At 43.0% G+C, this 16,840-nt stretch overlaps 1 protein-coding gene across 2 annotated transcripts in view; it reads right to left on the bottom strand.

Moving 5' to 3' along the window:
* The window catches only part of LOC122540352 (sphingosine-1-phosphate phosphatase 2-like), a 28,228-nt gene extending 18,514 nt beyond the window's left edge, over positions 1-9,714 (bottom strand). The window contains exons 1-2 of one of the 2 annotated variants that reach the window (XM_043675951.2): positions 9,474-9,714; positions 4,917-5,075 (exon numbers count right to left, since the gene is read on the bottom strand). In XM_043675951.2, the coding sequence (XP_043531886.1) occupies positions 4,917-5,075; positions 9,474-9,692 (378 nt within the window). In that variant the 5' untranslated portion in view covers positions 9,693-9,714. The remainder of the gene's footprint in view (positions 1-4,916; positions 5,076-9,473) is intronic. The other variant, XM_087980704.1, reaches the window with a different exon arrangement.
* Positions 9,715-16,840: the final 7,126 nt, after the last annotated feature.

Raw genomic sequence — 16,840 nt, 5'->3', positions numbered from 1 at the left:
ATGAGTACGAACTTGTGAACATATGTCTACTCCTGTTGCATAATTATCATCATTACATTCTACTAACTATTTTATGCCCTTTAAAAGATTGCCTCCTTCCCAAGTTGAATAGCCCTGATCTTTTTCCATGTCTTAAGCAACTGATATGAGTGGTTTGCTCCACACTTCATCCAAAACTTGAAAGTCTGTTGTGTTCAGTCCCCAGAATTAATCAAAAACAAAAGATTGCTTTGTTTCTGCCCTCCAGAAAGCCCTCTGTTGATGTCAAGGGTAAATTGAACATTTTGAAATTGAGATTGATAGATGTTGGCTGATAACTGTTGAGTGCTGAAAATGTGTTGCTGGAAAAGCACAGCAGGTCAGGCAGCATCCAAGGAGCAGGAGAATCGACGTTTCGGGCATGAGCCCTTCTTCAGGGATGAGGAAAGTGTGCCAAGCAGGCTAAGATAAAAGGTAGGGAGGAGGGACTTGGGGGAGGGGCGTTGGAAATGTGATAGGTGGAAGGAGGTCAAGGTGAGGGTGATAGGCCGGAGTGGGGTGGGGGCGGAGAGGTCAGGAAGAAGATTGCAGGTTAGGAAGGCGGTGCTGTGTTCGAGGGATTTGACTGAGACAAGGTAGGGGGAGGGGAAATGAGGAAACTGGAGAAATCTGAGTTCATCCCTTGTGGTTGGAGGGTTCCTAGGCGGAAGATGAGGCGCTCTTCCTCCAACCGTCGTGTTGCTATGGTCTGGCGATGGACGAGTCCAAGGATCTGCATGTCCTTGGTGGAGTGGGAGGGGGAGTTGAAGTGTTGAGCCACGGGATGGTTGGGTCGGTTGGTCCGGGTGTCCCAGAGGTGTTCTCTGAAACGTACCGCATGTAGACGGCCTGTCTCCCCAATATAGAGGAGGCCACATTGGGCGCAGCGGATGCAATAAATGATGTGTGTGGAGGTGCAGGTGAATTTGTGGCGGATATGGAAGGATCCCTTGGGGTGTTGGAGGGAAATAAGGGGGGAGGTGTGGGCGCAAGTTTTGCATTTCTTGCGGTTGCAGGGCAAGGTGCTGTGAGTGGAGGTTGGGTTGGTGGGGGTGTGGACCTGACAAGGGAGTCACAGAAGGAATGGTCTTTTCGGAATGCTGATATGGGAGGGGAGGGGAGGGAAATATATCCCTGGTGGTGGAGTCCGTTTGGAGGTGGCGGAAATGACGACGGATGATACGATATATATGGAGGTTGGTGGGGTGATAGGTGAGGACCAGTGGGATTCTGTCCTGGTGGCGATTGGAGGGGCAGGGCTCAAGGGCGGAGGAGCGGGAAGGGGAGGAGATGAGGTGGAGGGCATCGTCGATCACGTCTGGGGGGAAATTGCAGTCTTCGAAGAAGGAGGCCATCTGGGTTGTACGGTATTGGAACTGGTCCTCCTGGGAGCAGATGCGGCAGAGACGAAGGAATTGGGAATATGGGATGGCGTTTTTACAGGGGGCAGGGTGGGAGGAGGTATAGTCTAGGTAGCTGTGGAAGTCGGTCGGTTTATAGTAAATGTTCGTGTTGATTCGGTCGCCCGAGATAAAAATGGAAAGGTCTAGGAAGGGGAGGGAGGAGTCTGAGATGGTCCAGGTGAATTTGAGGTTGGGGTGGAAGGTGTTGGTAAAGTGGATGAACTGTTCAACCTCCTCGTGGGAGCACGAGGCAGCGCCGATATAGTCATCGATGTAGCGGAGGTTTTTGCTGTGGGAGTCGGTCGGTTTATAGTAAATGTCCGTGTTGATTCGGTCGCCTGAGATAGAAATGGAGAGGTCTAGGAAGGGGAGGGAGGATTTTTGCTGTGGGAGTCGGTCGGTTTATAGTAAATGCCCGTGTTGATTCGGTCACCTGAGATAGAAATGGAGAGGTCTAGGAATTTTTGCTGTGGGAGTCGGTCGGTTTATAGTAAATGTCCGTGTTGATTCTCAGACTCCTCCCTCCCCTTCCTAGACCTTTGCATTTCTATCTCGGGCGACCGAATCAACACGGACATTTACTATAAACCGACCAACTCCCACAGCAAAAAATCTTAGCCTGCTGGAAAAATTGGGGAAACAGGCCGCCTACTTGCGGAACGTTTCAGAGAACACCTCTGGGACACCCGGACCAACCAATCCAATCACCCCGTGGCTCAACTCCCCCTCCCACTCCACCAAGGACATGCAGGTCCTTGGACTCCTCCATCGCCAGACCATAGCAACACGACGGTTGGAGGAAGAGCGCCTCATCTTCCGCCTAGGAACCCTCCAACCACAAGGGATGAACTCAGATTTCTCCAGTTTCCTCATTTCCCCTCCCCCCACCTTGTCTCAGTCAAATCCCTCGAACACAGCTCCACATTCCTAACCTACAATCTTCTTCCTGACCTCTCTGCCCCCACCCCCACTCCGGCCTATCACTCTCACCTTGACCTCCTTCCACCTATCACATTTCAAATGCCCCTCCCCCAAGTCCCTCCTCCCTACCTTTTATCTGAGCCTGCTGGACACACTTTCCTCATTCCTGAAGAAGGGCTCATGCCCAAAACATTGATTCTCTTGCTCCTTGGATGCTGCCTGACCTGCTGTGCTTTTCCAGCAACACATTTTCAGATCTGATCTCCAGCATCTGCAGTCCTCACTTTCTCCTCCTTGATAACTGTTGAGTGTTTGGAGATTTCTTCAGAAACCTGAAAATGTTATGCAGTCATGGAATATGGGTCTCACTGGCTGGGTAGCATGTACTCTCCATCCCTAAATGTCCTTGAGAAGGTGGTGGGGAACCGTTCTCTTGAACCACTGTAGTCCATCTGGATTGGGTACACCTACAATGCTGTTAGGAAGGAAGTTCCAGGACTATGACCCAGTGACATTTCCAAGTCAGAATGGTATAGGTTTGTAGGGGAATTTGCAAGTTGTGATATTTCCATGTGTCTGCTGCCCTTGGCATTCTAGGTTGGACTGGACACATATTTGGAAGATGCAATCAATGGGGTCCTGGGGAGTTGCTGTACTGCATCTTGCACATAGTACTTGCTGCTGCCACTGCACAGCAATGATGAAGGAAGTGAATGTTGAAGATGGTGGCTTGGGAGCCAGTCAAACAGAATGTTTTGTCCTGAAATATGTCGAGCTTCCTGATCTATATTGGAGCTACTGCTATCTAGGAAAGTGGAGACTATCTTCAATATTTTGCTTTGATTTAATGGACTTTCTGTTCAGGTACTGCGTGATACACAACTAAAGTGGGTTATTGAATTTGGATGCATATCAACCAAAATCTAATTAAATAGTAAAACATTCTCATAGGGGAATGGCCTCCTGTTCCTGAACTCACAATGTGACCTGGCTAAAGCGCTATACACAGAGTAACTCATTAAATCCTTTGACGGATTTTGTGTAGTTCAACATTATATTGAGTTTGATATATATAAATAATTTAGACTTCTTAGAGGTTTATAAAATGATGAGGGGCACGGATAGGGTAAGTAGACAGACAAGGGCTTTTCCCTGGGGTGGGGAAAATACAAAACTAGAGGGCATAGGTTTAGTATGAGAGAGGAAAGATTTAAAAGAGACCTAACAGACAACTTTTTCCTGCAGAAAGTGGTGCATGTATGGAATGAGCTGCCAGAGGAAATGGTGGAGGTTGACATGGTGACAACATTTAAAAGGCATCTGGAGGAGTATATGAATAGGAAGGGTTTAGAAGGATAAGAGCCAAATGCTGGCAAGTGGGATTAGATTTATTTAGAATATCTGGTTGGCATGGACAAGTTGGATTGAAGGGTCTGTTTCCATGCTGTACATCTCTATGACTGACAGATTCAATGCATTGAGAATATGGAAGTAAATTAGTATGCCTTTGTGGTTGATCATGACCCATTCATGAAATATCCTGGTAAACAAGTTCTGCATGTGCAGGGATTATTGTGTGGTGAAAGTGCAGTTTACTGTAATTAAAGTGAGGCAAGTGTGAACATATGCAATCAGAAAATACCATTTCATCAGGAATAAATATTTGGGTGGAGACCCAAATCATAGTGCTCTTGTCTCCAGAGTAGCACCACCCCTTCCCTTTCCAATTGTGTTACTGCCTTTTGCCCCACCTTTGCAAGAGAATCTCCACAAAGAGATGTTAGGTCATATTCTTTTTACCTAATCATTGTTACGAATCAGCTGCTGTGGGACATTTGACAATGAATATCAGGTATGGAAGATTATACTGTCTTTAAATCAATGCCTCCTTTGGCTCACGTGTGTTAGGGTCAGAGAACTGGAGCATCTAGGACTTAATTAGTTCACACTCCACAGGCCCTTCAACCCTGACATTTCTGTTGCATTCTGGGATCAGATGCTCAGGGCCAATTTCCAAGATCCAACTCAACTAAGATTAAGGGATTAATAATGAGGAATACCATTGCCTTCATGGCTCAGGAAGGAACGAATTACCCAACATTGATCCCTTTTCTGACCAACTGATCTCAGCCACAGTAGCAAGTTGAGTTGCAGAGTCCTAGGTCTGAGCAGGGAAATGACACTTATTGCCAGCTATCAAACACTGATGGCGTTGCACACCATTGCCTAACAGCCTCCTGGCACACATCCAGGCTGATCATTTGAAGGAAGTAATGGGATGGCTGCCAATACCTGTACAAACATGAATGATGCATTGCCACCTTAATCTAGTCAAACATTACAGTGGTTTTATTGCAGCATTATTGGACAATATTTGAAATCATGCCATGGAGGAAGTTCAGTTAAACTGATTTTGCCACAATAGGGGAGAACAAAAACACATTGTCAAAACTTTTTAGCACATTGTCCTTGCTATACCATGCCACAGAAAGGTTCTTTTCAATTTAGCTGTTTTTAGTAATTTCAATCGTCACGCTCCCCCACCCACACAAATATATAAATGAAGTCACTCACTGCCCAGATATTGATCACCCTCCGAGCCACGTATGGATCAATATTCCAGAAGCAAAAGGGAAGGAAGGTGATGTAAAAAACTTCCTGGCCCAAGGTGGCAGCAAACAGAAAGAGGTAATAGAGGAAGTAATTCTCAATCTTGTATTTCTTCTGAGGAACCTGGAGAAATTGTACACACAATATTGTTATCAGAGTTTAGGGGGCAGATACTGGAATATACAAAAGCAGAGCAGAGAGGGACTTTCATACCTGGTAAAATGCAACATAAATATCTGTAAAAATATGTTCATTTTTTCTAATGTCATAAGAAAGGTTGCCTTGTACCCAACCATTGCACTCCAAGGATCACACCCAAAATTACGTGCTGCACTTCAAAGACTGGTACAATGGAACTACCCAGGAACATCTTTGACCTCCATATGAACTCATCCAGTGTTCAGTTAAAGAATTTAGTCTTTAAGAGATTTATGCAGCTACATTCGTGTTTTTTTAAAATTAGAACATTATCTATTTTCTGAGTTTCCCTGCAAGTAATGTACTTCCCCAACAGCAGTAATGCACCTCTTCAATAACAGCAATAATATCTTTTCTTTCAACCAACACTTTCAGCAAAAGTAATTGTATCAACCTGGTTTCTGTCCACCACTCTTTCCCTTCCTTTGTCCAAATGTGCTTCCAACCCTGAAGTCCAATTCCATGGGTCTGTCCACTCTCCACCTGTCGGGGTTGGTTCACTCAGTTGGCTACAAAACAGGTTTCTGATGCAGAATGATGCCAACAGCATAGATTCAATTCCTGCAGTTACCATGAAGGACTTTCCTTTTCACCTCTCCCTTTGCCTAACATGTGTTGACTCTCAGGTTAAACTATCACCAGTTGTCTCTTTCTAATAAGAAAGCAGCCATATGGTCTGGTAAGACTATGGTGATTTAACCTTTACATTCCTGAGTTATTATTACCCACACGGGAATCTGAGTGTGTCGGCGGAATGTTCAGTAGTAAGAAGCCCAAGACTGTCCTCATTTCAAACCCACACTTGTGCTTTCCCAGAAGGGATCATTGCAAGCGATCAGGAGCAGGAACCAAGTCTGATCTGACCTCTCTCAAACACAGAAGTCATGAGGCAGTGATCACAAGCAGGAGCCCTGCCTAATCTAACCTCTCCTGAACACGGAGGTTGCTGGACAGTAAGGAGGACAAGGAATCCTGGTCAATTTGCACTTTCTCTGACAGAAAGTTCATTGACCAAGAACAGGAAGCCTATTAGTGTTTTCTTCTCCCATATCAGTGTCCCAACCAATGCCCAAACTTAGACTGGTTCTTCAACATGACTTGAGAATAAGATCTGCTAGCATAGCTCAGTACCACACGCGATCTCCACTTTTAGCCGTAAGATATCTTGAATGATGCTTTAAAGCACAAACACTTGCATTTATATTCCAAAGGTCAGGGCATCCTTTAATACTTTATAATCAATTAATAAGTACTTTTTGAAATGCAGTAACTGTTATACCATTGGAAATATGACAGTCAATCTGTGCACAAACAATATAGTAAGGATCAGATAATCAGTTTCAGTAATCTTGATTGAGGGATAAATACTTACTAGGACACAGGGGGGCAGATTTGTTATTTGTCTTTCAATAGTGCCATGGGATATTATATGTATATCCACTTGAAAACACAAACTTGTTTAATATCTCACCTCTGACAGTATGGCACCCTTCAGTACTGCACGTGGAATGTCCAACTAGATTTTGTGCCTAATTCTCAAGAGAAACAATGCCTTTTTGGCTGAAAGATATGAGGGCTAGCCACTGAACCACAATTGCACAGATAACATGAACGAATTGTACCTTATTGCTTTTAAAACCTTTAGATTCTTGCCAAAACTTTGTGTGGGCAAGACTACAAAGGGAGACAGAAGACTGTGTCACTTCAAAAACTACTTAGTAATCAGGATCAAGATACCAGACAATTTAATGATCTCAACCAGGAACAAAAGCTGATTCAAACAACCTGGTCTCAATAGCTTGCTGTCATTCCAATGAGACATTGTCAAAAATGTGAAATCTATGTCAGTAGAAGTGCACAATAACTACACCCATCCAATCTTCAAAATATTCCTGTGTTTGTAAAATATTTACAGAATATTGGAGTTTTTCCCTGTGAGGATGTGGAAAGTGATTCATGAATTCATACAGGCTGGCACTTCAACTCACCAGTACTTGAAGATTCCCACCCTTCATACACTGAAAAACCAGCACACTCCACAACATATCATCCAGGCAGATGCTCCCACTGCCGTACTGAGAGAGTGCTGCATTGTCAGAGTTGCTGTCCTTTGGATGGTGCATTAATCCATTGCCTTCTACTTTCTCGGGTGAGCAAGTAAAATCCCAAGCAAGTACGATTTTGCAAAAGAACAAGGGAGTTCTATAGTCCTGGCTAATATTTATCCCTCAATCAGCATCACAAAAATGGATGATCATGGTCATTATCACATTGCTGTTTGGGAGTTTGCTATTCTGCTTGCTGCCCTTTTTCCAAAATTATAACAGTGACAAAAATTCAAAATTATTTCATGCCTTTGAAGTGCTTTAGGATATCTTGGGGGGGGGGGGGAAGGGTGAAAGGTGCTCTAAAATGCACATTCTTTCTTTTCTCTATCATATCATCTGCAATCATGATCAGAAATAGGAATCTATTCATTCCATGTCTCCATTCTGATACTAGACTGAGATCAAACTATGAAATATTACCAGGTATTTGCTATACATCTGGGGAAATTGAAGTGTTCACACTGAATGCTTGGCACGGTTCACTCCTAACATGCAGGAGGCTCTCCAGTTACACAGCAAAGAAACTTGGTGTCAATATCATCATCTGTGCTTGAGCTGACTGTAGGACAACCATGGAAAAGCAAGGCCATTGGTTGAGGGGGGAGAAAAAAAAATCAGCCTTGACAGTGATGCCTTTCAGTATTTGATATTCTCCTAACACTCAGTAACTAATTTTGCAATGAAGAATAACTATTCTGGTGAGGTACCAGTCATCACCACAGAATGATGGGTTTTATAGAATATTTACTCCAGAAAGTGGTGTGTTTCCAGAATATCAGTCAAAGGCAAGTAAATGCAATTGAACTGATGATCAGCCATGATAGTAGTGTTGGGCTAATGGGATGCTATCCTTTATTACAAGAGAAATTGCACATAATGCTTCAGTTCTACAGGCATTGGTGAGACCGTATCTTGAATGTTGTGTACATTTTTGGTCTCCTTATTTAAGGAAGGATGTAAAGACAATGGAGGGAGTGCAGAAAATGTTCATTAGAGTGAGACCTGGAATGAGCAGGTTCTCTTATGAGGAAAAGTTGGTAGGTTGGGCTTAATTTCACTTGAAATTAAAAGAGTAAGAGGTGCAAAAGATCCTAAACAGTCTTCACAAGATGGACATGGAAACAATGTTCCTCTTGTGGGTGAGTTCAGAACTAGGAGGCATTTTTATAAAACGAAGAGTCATCTTTTTAATTCAGAGCTGAGGAGAATACTTTTCTGAGAGTTGGGCAACTTGCGAACTCTCCCTCAGATGGTGATGGAGGCAGGATCATTAAATAGTTTTAGGGCAGAATTGAATAAATTCTCATTAGGTAAACAAGTCAAAGGTCATTGGGGTCATTGAGAATGTGAGTTTCAAACCACAAACAGATCAGTCATGACTTTATTGAATGGAAAAGCAAACATGAAATGCCAAATGGTCTACTTCTGTGTCTTATTCACATGTTTGTATATTTGTAACAGGCTCGAGGGTCTGAATCTAGGGACTGTTCCTGTGCTAATATTCAATGCAAAATAATCCCTGAAGAATTGGTTTGTAAACTTCTGAGCTGTTGAAACCTACTGAAGGTTCTAATCATTTTCTCTGTGGTAGGCAGCTACTAAATATGCACTAGGCCATACCATCAGACTATCAATGAATTATTTGACATCTCCAAAGAGGTGGTTCAGCGGCCTTCTATTGGTCAGTGAGTAAGGAGACTTTTTGCAGCATACACTAGACAGGCCCAGGATTCAGTTTCTGGATCAGTGTGGAGTCTGAGCATCTGTGACAGGGTAAACCCAGCACAGGAAGAGACAGCAATAACCAAAAAAAACCAGAAAAATAATCCCCCTATTCAAATAGCTCAGAACTTGGGGTGTAGGAACCTGTCTCTGTGGAGCTGTGTGCTGCACCCAGACCTTGCTATTTCAACTACAGGAGCATTACAGCTTCTGGCCCCAGACACAGGAGTGACTGAACAGCGACCAGGAGTGTGAAGCCTCGCCGAACTCCCTCCTCCCGGGGTACTGAGGCCAATTCAGTCGCATCCACAGGAGACCAAGTAACCCAGAGCGGCTGGATTGTTGGAAACCGGGCCTTCCGCGTCTCCACAGCTTTCTTCAGTAGAACGCCCTTGGGCAAACTTGGTGCATTCCATCGGATTGGATTAGCGCTGAGTGAAGTCCGCCTGTGAGTGAAGTCAAAGAACAGGCGGCACTGAGTCGGTGCACTTACCGGAGCCCCCGGGACTGTGCCGTTGTTTGCAGCGTTGGTATGGTTCCCTGTCCATGCAGCAGTGTGGACCCGGTCTGTGGAATCAGGCTCTGCCTGTCTGCCAATTTCTGTAAAGTGCCGCCGAGTTGGTTTCTCTTCGGGAAATAGACTGAGTCCACAGAGTTTCTGAAACTGAGCGACCAGCTCGGGTCCCCTCAGTCTATTCACCAAATCGGCCATGTCAATGTTGGCCAAGGACCAATGCAACTGCAACTACTGGGCAGCTTACCTGGGTTTACCTGTACAGGTATCACGTGGCCAGCTAGCCGAGAGCTGCTATTGGTCCTCCCAGGCTGGGCGGGCAGTCCCAGGAGCCAATGACTGACAGTTCACCAGGCAACAGCAGCGCCTCGTCCACCTTGAGGGAGACGGGTGTCTTTCTAAAGGTCACTTTGACAATCAGGTCCAGGGCTAAAGGTCGCCGGGTTGTTGGGGTTGGTGGGGGCGGGGGAGGTGAGTCCAATTCTCTGGCAATGAGGGGCCAATATTTGCACAAGGTCATACCTGATCATGTTGTAACCGTGCTGTCCGCATTAGCTCGTGACCACAAATGTTCAACAACTCTATAAATTACAGTGTCATAGCCTACTGTGTGAATCCTCTGCACTACAGAATCTATTTTTACTCCTCCACGGAAAGAGGAGGCAAGGCCATCTTTATTGTCCATCCTTAGTTGCCCTTGGGCAGAATGTGTGAGCCACCTTCTCCAATCACGGCAGTCCATTTCGTGTAGGTAAAGCCACAGGGCTGTTTGGAAGGGAGTTCCAGATTTTTAACCCAGCAACACGGAAGGAGGTGATGTACTTCCAAGTCAGGGTGGTGTGTGGCTTGAAGGAAACATGCAGATGACAGTGTGTTTCTTTATTTATCATCTTTGTCCTGCAATGTGGTAACTGTCACAGGTTTTGAAGGAGCATTGGTGAGTTGCTGCACTGCATCTTTTAGATAACACATATTGGGTTTTCTTTTCTCATCGACTTGTTTAGAGATGTTATTAAACTCCTGTGGAGCAGGTACGACCTGAACTCGGGTCTCCTGGCTCAGAGGAAGAGACACTACCACTGTGCCACAAGATCCCTCTACCATATGAAACAAGCTGGGGTGACTGTGCATCCCAGGTGGCAGAAAGGAATGTTGAGGGTATTGGATGGGACATCAATCAAATGTCAAGCTTTCTTCAGTATTGTTAAAGCGGCACTGACCCAGGCCAAGGGAGAGTATTCAGACTCTGACTTGTGCCTTGTAGCTGGTAGACAGCCTCAGATGTGAGTTACTCCTTGCAGAATCCCAAGTCTCTGACCTGCTATTCTAGCCACAGTATTTATATGTCTGGTCCAGTTCAGTTTCTGACAACTACTAACACCCAGGATGTTGATCATGTTGACTTCACCAAAAGAAATGACAAGGGGCAATGTTTAGAGTCTTGACTGTTGGAGTTGGTCACTGCCTGTGTCACAAAGCTGGGCTCTTTATTTTTAAAGGCTGTTCCTTGGCTCAAAGAGACTCTTTCCTTGAATTTTTTCAGAGTGATAATAAACCAGGCCGTTTGCTTTGGTACAGAGATGAAAAGGATTTTGAGAGGCCTTTTGTATTTATGTAAACAGATGAGACTTCAGGCCAAAGTGGTCATGTTTTAGAAGTGACCTGTGTAATGAAATGGGGGTGGTCAGGTCTCTAGCTGAGTTGAGCGATTTTAGTTCAGTCTTGAACTGGAGAGTTCAACAGGGAGTTGTGTGAAAACTCTCTCTCTTTTCTGCCTCTCAACTTCAACCTGTAAACATGTGTTCCATTTATACTGGTTTTTAAAGGGAGTTTGCTTATTGTTGTGTGCATTAGGAACAGCATAATTAAGTCCAGTTGGATAAGTTAAGTTCTGTAGGAGTCCTTTATTTTATTCTTTGTACTTAATTGTGTAATTCTGCGAATAAATGTTTATTTGTTGTAAAATCTAGTAGTCAACCTAGCTATCTTACTCCGAGTAATTTTCACTGTAAACTTACCGAAACAAACTGCAAAGTTATGGTCTTGGACTGTCTGCTTAAGAGTGTTTTGCGTGGACTGGCCTAGTCCATAACACCTGCAAATGTATGGCACAAATGACAGTTGCCATTTATCCACTGAAGCCTGGACATTGTCTAGGTTATGTTATGTGTGGGCATGGACTGCTTCAGTATCTGAAGAGTCACAAATATCCCCACTTCAGACCTTCTATTTAAGGGAATCCATTGATGAAGATGCTGAAGATTTAGATTAGGACTTCAAGCTGAGGACATCCTGCAGCAATGTCCTTGCACTGAAATTACAATACCAGCCTTCAGTAAACACACCAGCATTTTCCATTGTGCTTGACATGACCCTAGCCAGCCAGAAGAAACAATTCCCCTTGATTCCAGTTGACTTCAATCTTCAATCTGCTAGTGGCTAGACAGGCCTCTCCATGATTGAGATTCTTCACAGAGGGAATAGATGAAGGTGTAGTCAGAGCTGAGGGGAATTGGATCTATCCTCTTCCTTCTTTTCTCTTTCTTGCTGGTTCTTCATTCAATCCCATAAGTGTCTGTAGCACTCCCAATATGTCATCGCTAGGCATCATAATCTACGACTTCTGCTTCCCACTGGCAGTGGGGTTCACATGTACACTCCCTTAGAAGTATGAAAGTGGATACATAAAAATCATTAAAACATTGATGGAGATGGTTAAAAAACATAGATTATGAGAGGAACAAAATTATTGATAAATGAATACACAACAGTATTTAGATCAGTGTTACAGACTATGTGTAGTTTTGAGCTTCACGTTATGGATAAGATATTAAAGCCACAGGAAGAGAGTTGCATAGATTCCCAAGGATGAGGCCAGGGATAAGAAACAGGAACTTAGCATAGAAGGCCAAGAGAAGATTTAAAAGAGATGTTCAAAGTTTTGAAACATTTTGGTAGAGTGAATGAAGATTTATTATTGTTTATGTTGGGAAGTCAATGTTAGATTGAAGGGAGATTTCAAGTGAAGAGCTTTTTCATAGCAGGTTGTGGAAAAATGGAATGTTTTGCCACTGGGAATGACCGATGAATGCTATTCCATCTTTTAAGGGGCTATTAGATCAATAGTTGAAATAAAGAAAGATTCATAGCTGTAAGAAGGGAGTGGGACAGTTGATTCATTGTGGATTGCTTCAGGAAAGTGTTGGCACAGATAAATTGGTCTGAGTTATAGACAGAGTTCTATTATGTTGAAACCCTAAGTATTCATTTAAGGACTGTGTGAAGATTTTTATATATTTATATATTAATATATTGGATCAGCTACACTGTATTCCATCCATTTACTGAATGGCCAAATTCCCACATTTTTCAGACAAGAGGGACCAGAGAGGGATTAGGAAACTGGGGAGAACAATTTTTTAAAGGAATGCAAAGCAAAAGGGAGTGGAAATAAAATTCTCCTAAAACATACATAGTATATCTGAAGGTAGGGAGTTCAGAGGAGCCCAGTCAATTTCTTTAGGGAGCCTTCCAGACTCTTCACTTTGAAGGATTACCGCACGTAGCGTTATAATTGGGTCCAATAGCGCCATCTGTCAATCACACCTGCAACCTGCAGCCAATGATAACAACAACTCTTACAATTCTCATTGCTCTGTTAATTCAGGTGATCACAGTTGAGGAACTAATTTCTTCATATTTATCCCTTGCATTTGTAGCTATCATTTATTAACTCATGCAAAAATTTTCCCCAAAATTTCCTGGTCCTCAAAAGATTCTGTCGAAGAAAGATCTGCATTTAAATAGCACCTTTGGGTTCTCAAAATGTCCTAAAGTATCTTTTAGTCATTTATATACTTTAAAGTGTAGTCCATCTTGTAATTTATATTGAAATGTCAAATTAGACCTTGGTTTGCTTTAGCTTTTGTACTGTAGGAACTGGACTGGTCTATTCAGCCCTTGAAGTCTTTTCTACTATTCAATGGTTGCTCTACAGCCCAGAATTTTCCTCCCTTAGCTTCTCATTTCTTGATATTCTCACCCATCAAAAATCTATTAATTTAAGTCTTGAAAGTTTCAAATGGCACCAAGCATCCATAGTCTTCTAGGGGAGATGGTTCTAGATTTCCACTTCATTTGTGTGAGGAAGTCATTTTCAATTCCACAATGGCCTAGCTTTAAATTGCAGATGGTCCTCTTCTTCTGGAATCTCCTGTCAGAGGATTATTTTTCACATCTACCCTATCAAATCCTTTTATCATCGTAATCATCATGATTAGATTAGCCTTCAACTCTCTAAGCTCAAGGGAGCAAAAATCAAGTTTGTACAATCTGTCCTTATAATTTAACCCTGTTAGCCCTGGTATCATTCTAATGTACCTGCATTCTATTTTTACAAAGACCAATATATTCATTCTGAGGTCCAGTGTCCAAACCTGAAAATGGTACTCCAGTCAGGATCTGATTAATACTGTATGCAACTGAAATAAATTGACTGTATATTTAGACACTGACTTACCTAAGATCCCCCTACTTTCTTGTTACTTCAAGTATGTATCTATTGTCTATTGTCTATTATATGCATTGTCCTTTAGTCATTTACTTACATGAATGTTCAAATCTCTTTACACCTCCACAATTCCTGGTGTCTTATCTTTAAGAAAATAGTTTGCAGCTTCAAAGTGGATAACTTCACATATTCCATTATTGAACTTCATTTTGTCATTGTTGTCGACATTCACTTAGTGTTCGTGTGTCTCTTTGTAATTTTCTTCTTGCTTTCAGACAACCTCCTGTATCTCTTAATTTACTGTTACCTGCAAACTGTAGATAAAATATTCTATTTCTTCATCCAACTTAATCATACAGTATAGCACAAAATCTGGGCACAGTACTCCTCATCACAGCAAGAGCAACTACGAATGGGTAATAAATGTAAGCATTGTTGAAAAATTGGTTGAAGAAATACATTTTGAATGTAAGACCATGATGGTGAGGGAAGTAAATTGCAAACATAGTTGTAAGAATGAGCCCCAGCATTAAGTGTTTAAGATTAGAGGAAAGCCTTGAAACGTGTTTTAGCCTTGAACAAGGTATATAAGATGTCAACCAATATAGCAAAGGGCAAGTCCAGAACACTAATTCATGATGAGAAAAACAAACAAGAGGATGGAATCGCTGAAAGATTCAACCAAGATGCTGATAAATATTTGGAATTGACTCCAGATTAATGAATGATGCGAAATCTTTCACTAACTCAACTAAGTGTACGGTGCTGTGATGAGGACTCTCCATCCTTTTCCTTATGAATAGAATGGCCTTTCTCATTTGTATCCGACTTGTGCACTGTTGGGGCAATAGATTTGCTCCAGGTCTGTGTGCCAGAGTTTCCTAGCCTGTGAAACCATACATAAAATTATAGACTTTACAGGACAAGAACAGGTTGATTAGCCCACACTGCTTGATCCTGCAGTTAACACACCATTTGGGCCACCCCACCCTGCTTCATCAATCTCTATCAACATAGCATTCCATTCCTTTCTCCCTCGTGTACATAATCTAGCTTCATTTTAAATGCATCAATATTATTCCCCTTAACTACAACTTGATGCAAAGTCTATGGCCTCCCCACTCTCTGGCTATAGATGTTACTTTTAAATACCTTATTGGATTTATTAGTGACTATCCCGAATTCCTAATCTCTAGTTTTGATCTCCCCCACCTGTTAAATATCTTCCTTGTATGTCTCCGATCAAACACATTTCTGAGCCTTAAATATCACCCACCGAGTCAGCCCTCAGCATTCTCTTCTTTAGATGTAAGGGTCCATCCTATTCAGCACCTCCTGGTGAGTTCAACCTCTCACTATAACCTTTAATTCATAATTGCTTCATAAATGATTGAGCTGGCGTAATCCAAGCCAGTTATTAAAAATCTATGTAAATTATGTAATAGGCTGAGCCACTATACAGGGAAGAATAAAAGATTGACTTCTCTTTAATTCCTCATTCTCTGAATCTATTAATTCTCCACTGTACCTAAGGAATATTCCACTGCTCCAAATGCTCATCTTGTGCCAAACATACCATCCCGGGCAGCGTGCATCTTTCATCAGAGACAGAATGGATTGTAGTTGTGTTAACAGAAAGGCTTAAATGGCTAAGAGAGTCCTCCACTACGTAACCGGCTGTGATAGTGCTGCATTCACTAGCTGGAACAGTAGAGGGCGCTGCAGTGTCTCTCTGGGGCCCAGGGCGATCCTATGAAATCGGCAAAAGCAGCCCAGCCTTGTGATGCCTCTCATAGTTGAATAGCCTGACTAAACTCATTGTCTGGACTCACGTGCGGTCACTTAACCGTGGTAACAGAAATCACTTTTGATGACAGGACCATTTCCAATATGAATCATCTCGGTGATATTCAACTGTCAGGCTCTCACAATGATCTCTGAGTGCAGTTCAGTGCTGAGTAAGTATGGCTGAGCTGATGAATGGAGTGGCTGCAGTCAGATCCCAAGAGAACATATTCTCTAGTGCACTGATGTGCATTAAAAGGCCGCCTTGCTCTGTCACTCCTGTCCTGAGTATCAAAACCAAACATCATCTCTCCCGCTCCAAATCCCTCGTCTCCTGATACGTGTTAATTCTCTATTATCTGCTGAACCTGAAGGGAAGACTCGGTGAAAAACCAATAAGGGAACGAAATAAAATCAAAAACTGCTGGAGAAACTCAGCAGGTCTGGCAGCATTGTGGAGAGAAAGCGAAGTTGACTTTTTGGATCCAATGGCCCTTCTTCAGAACTGGGAACGAAATACGTTGGAAAGTGATTGCCCAAACAGCCTCAGGCGATCAGGACCCTCAGCCACTTTAATGAATTAATGAATTAGCAAGTGGCATGCATTCCGCAGACCCCTGGTCTGGAGGGAGGTACAGACAGTAATGGCAGGAGCCATCCTGGTTTAAAAGCCTAACCGGGCTCAATGTCGAAGATCAGGCCTGAAGGACCTGTATTACAGAGAAGCCAGTCTCTGGTAAACATGTTAATGGTTAGGTTCAAACCGAGAGGAGATTCCCAACTCTTGGATCCAGTCCGAAACTTGCCCGAATTAAACCCCGTGCCCTGATTTCGCCCACATTGGCGAAATTGCTGGTTGTCACAAGGGCTTTCAGAGGACGGGAGTAAGATTCTATGCAGCTCTCTGGGGTAAGGGGAGGTTAAAATATACCACTCGGGGAAAGGTCAGGTTTCATACATCAAACTCCTCTGGCAGCATCTGTGGAGAGAGAAACACAGTTTCTGTTTCCGGTTATGATCGGTCCGGTATTTTGATGATATCCAACTATAT

This window comes from Chiloscyllium plagiosum, unplaced genomic scaffold, assembly GCF_037043375.1.
Source record: "Chiloscyllium plagiosum isolate Xiang-an unplaced genomic scaffold, Cpla_swu_hap1 HiC_scaffold_37, whole genome shotgun sequence".
NCBI lineage: Eukaryota > Metazoa > Chordata > Chondrichthyes > Orectolobiformes > Hemiscylliidae > Chiloscyllium > Chiloscyllium plagiosum.
This window is presented reverse-complemented; position numbering and strand designations above follow the sequence as displayed.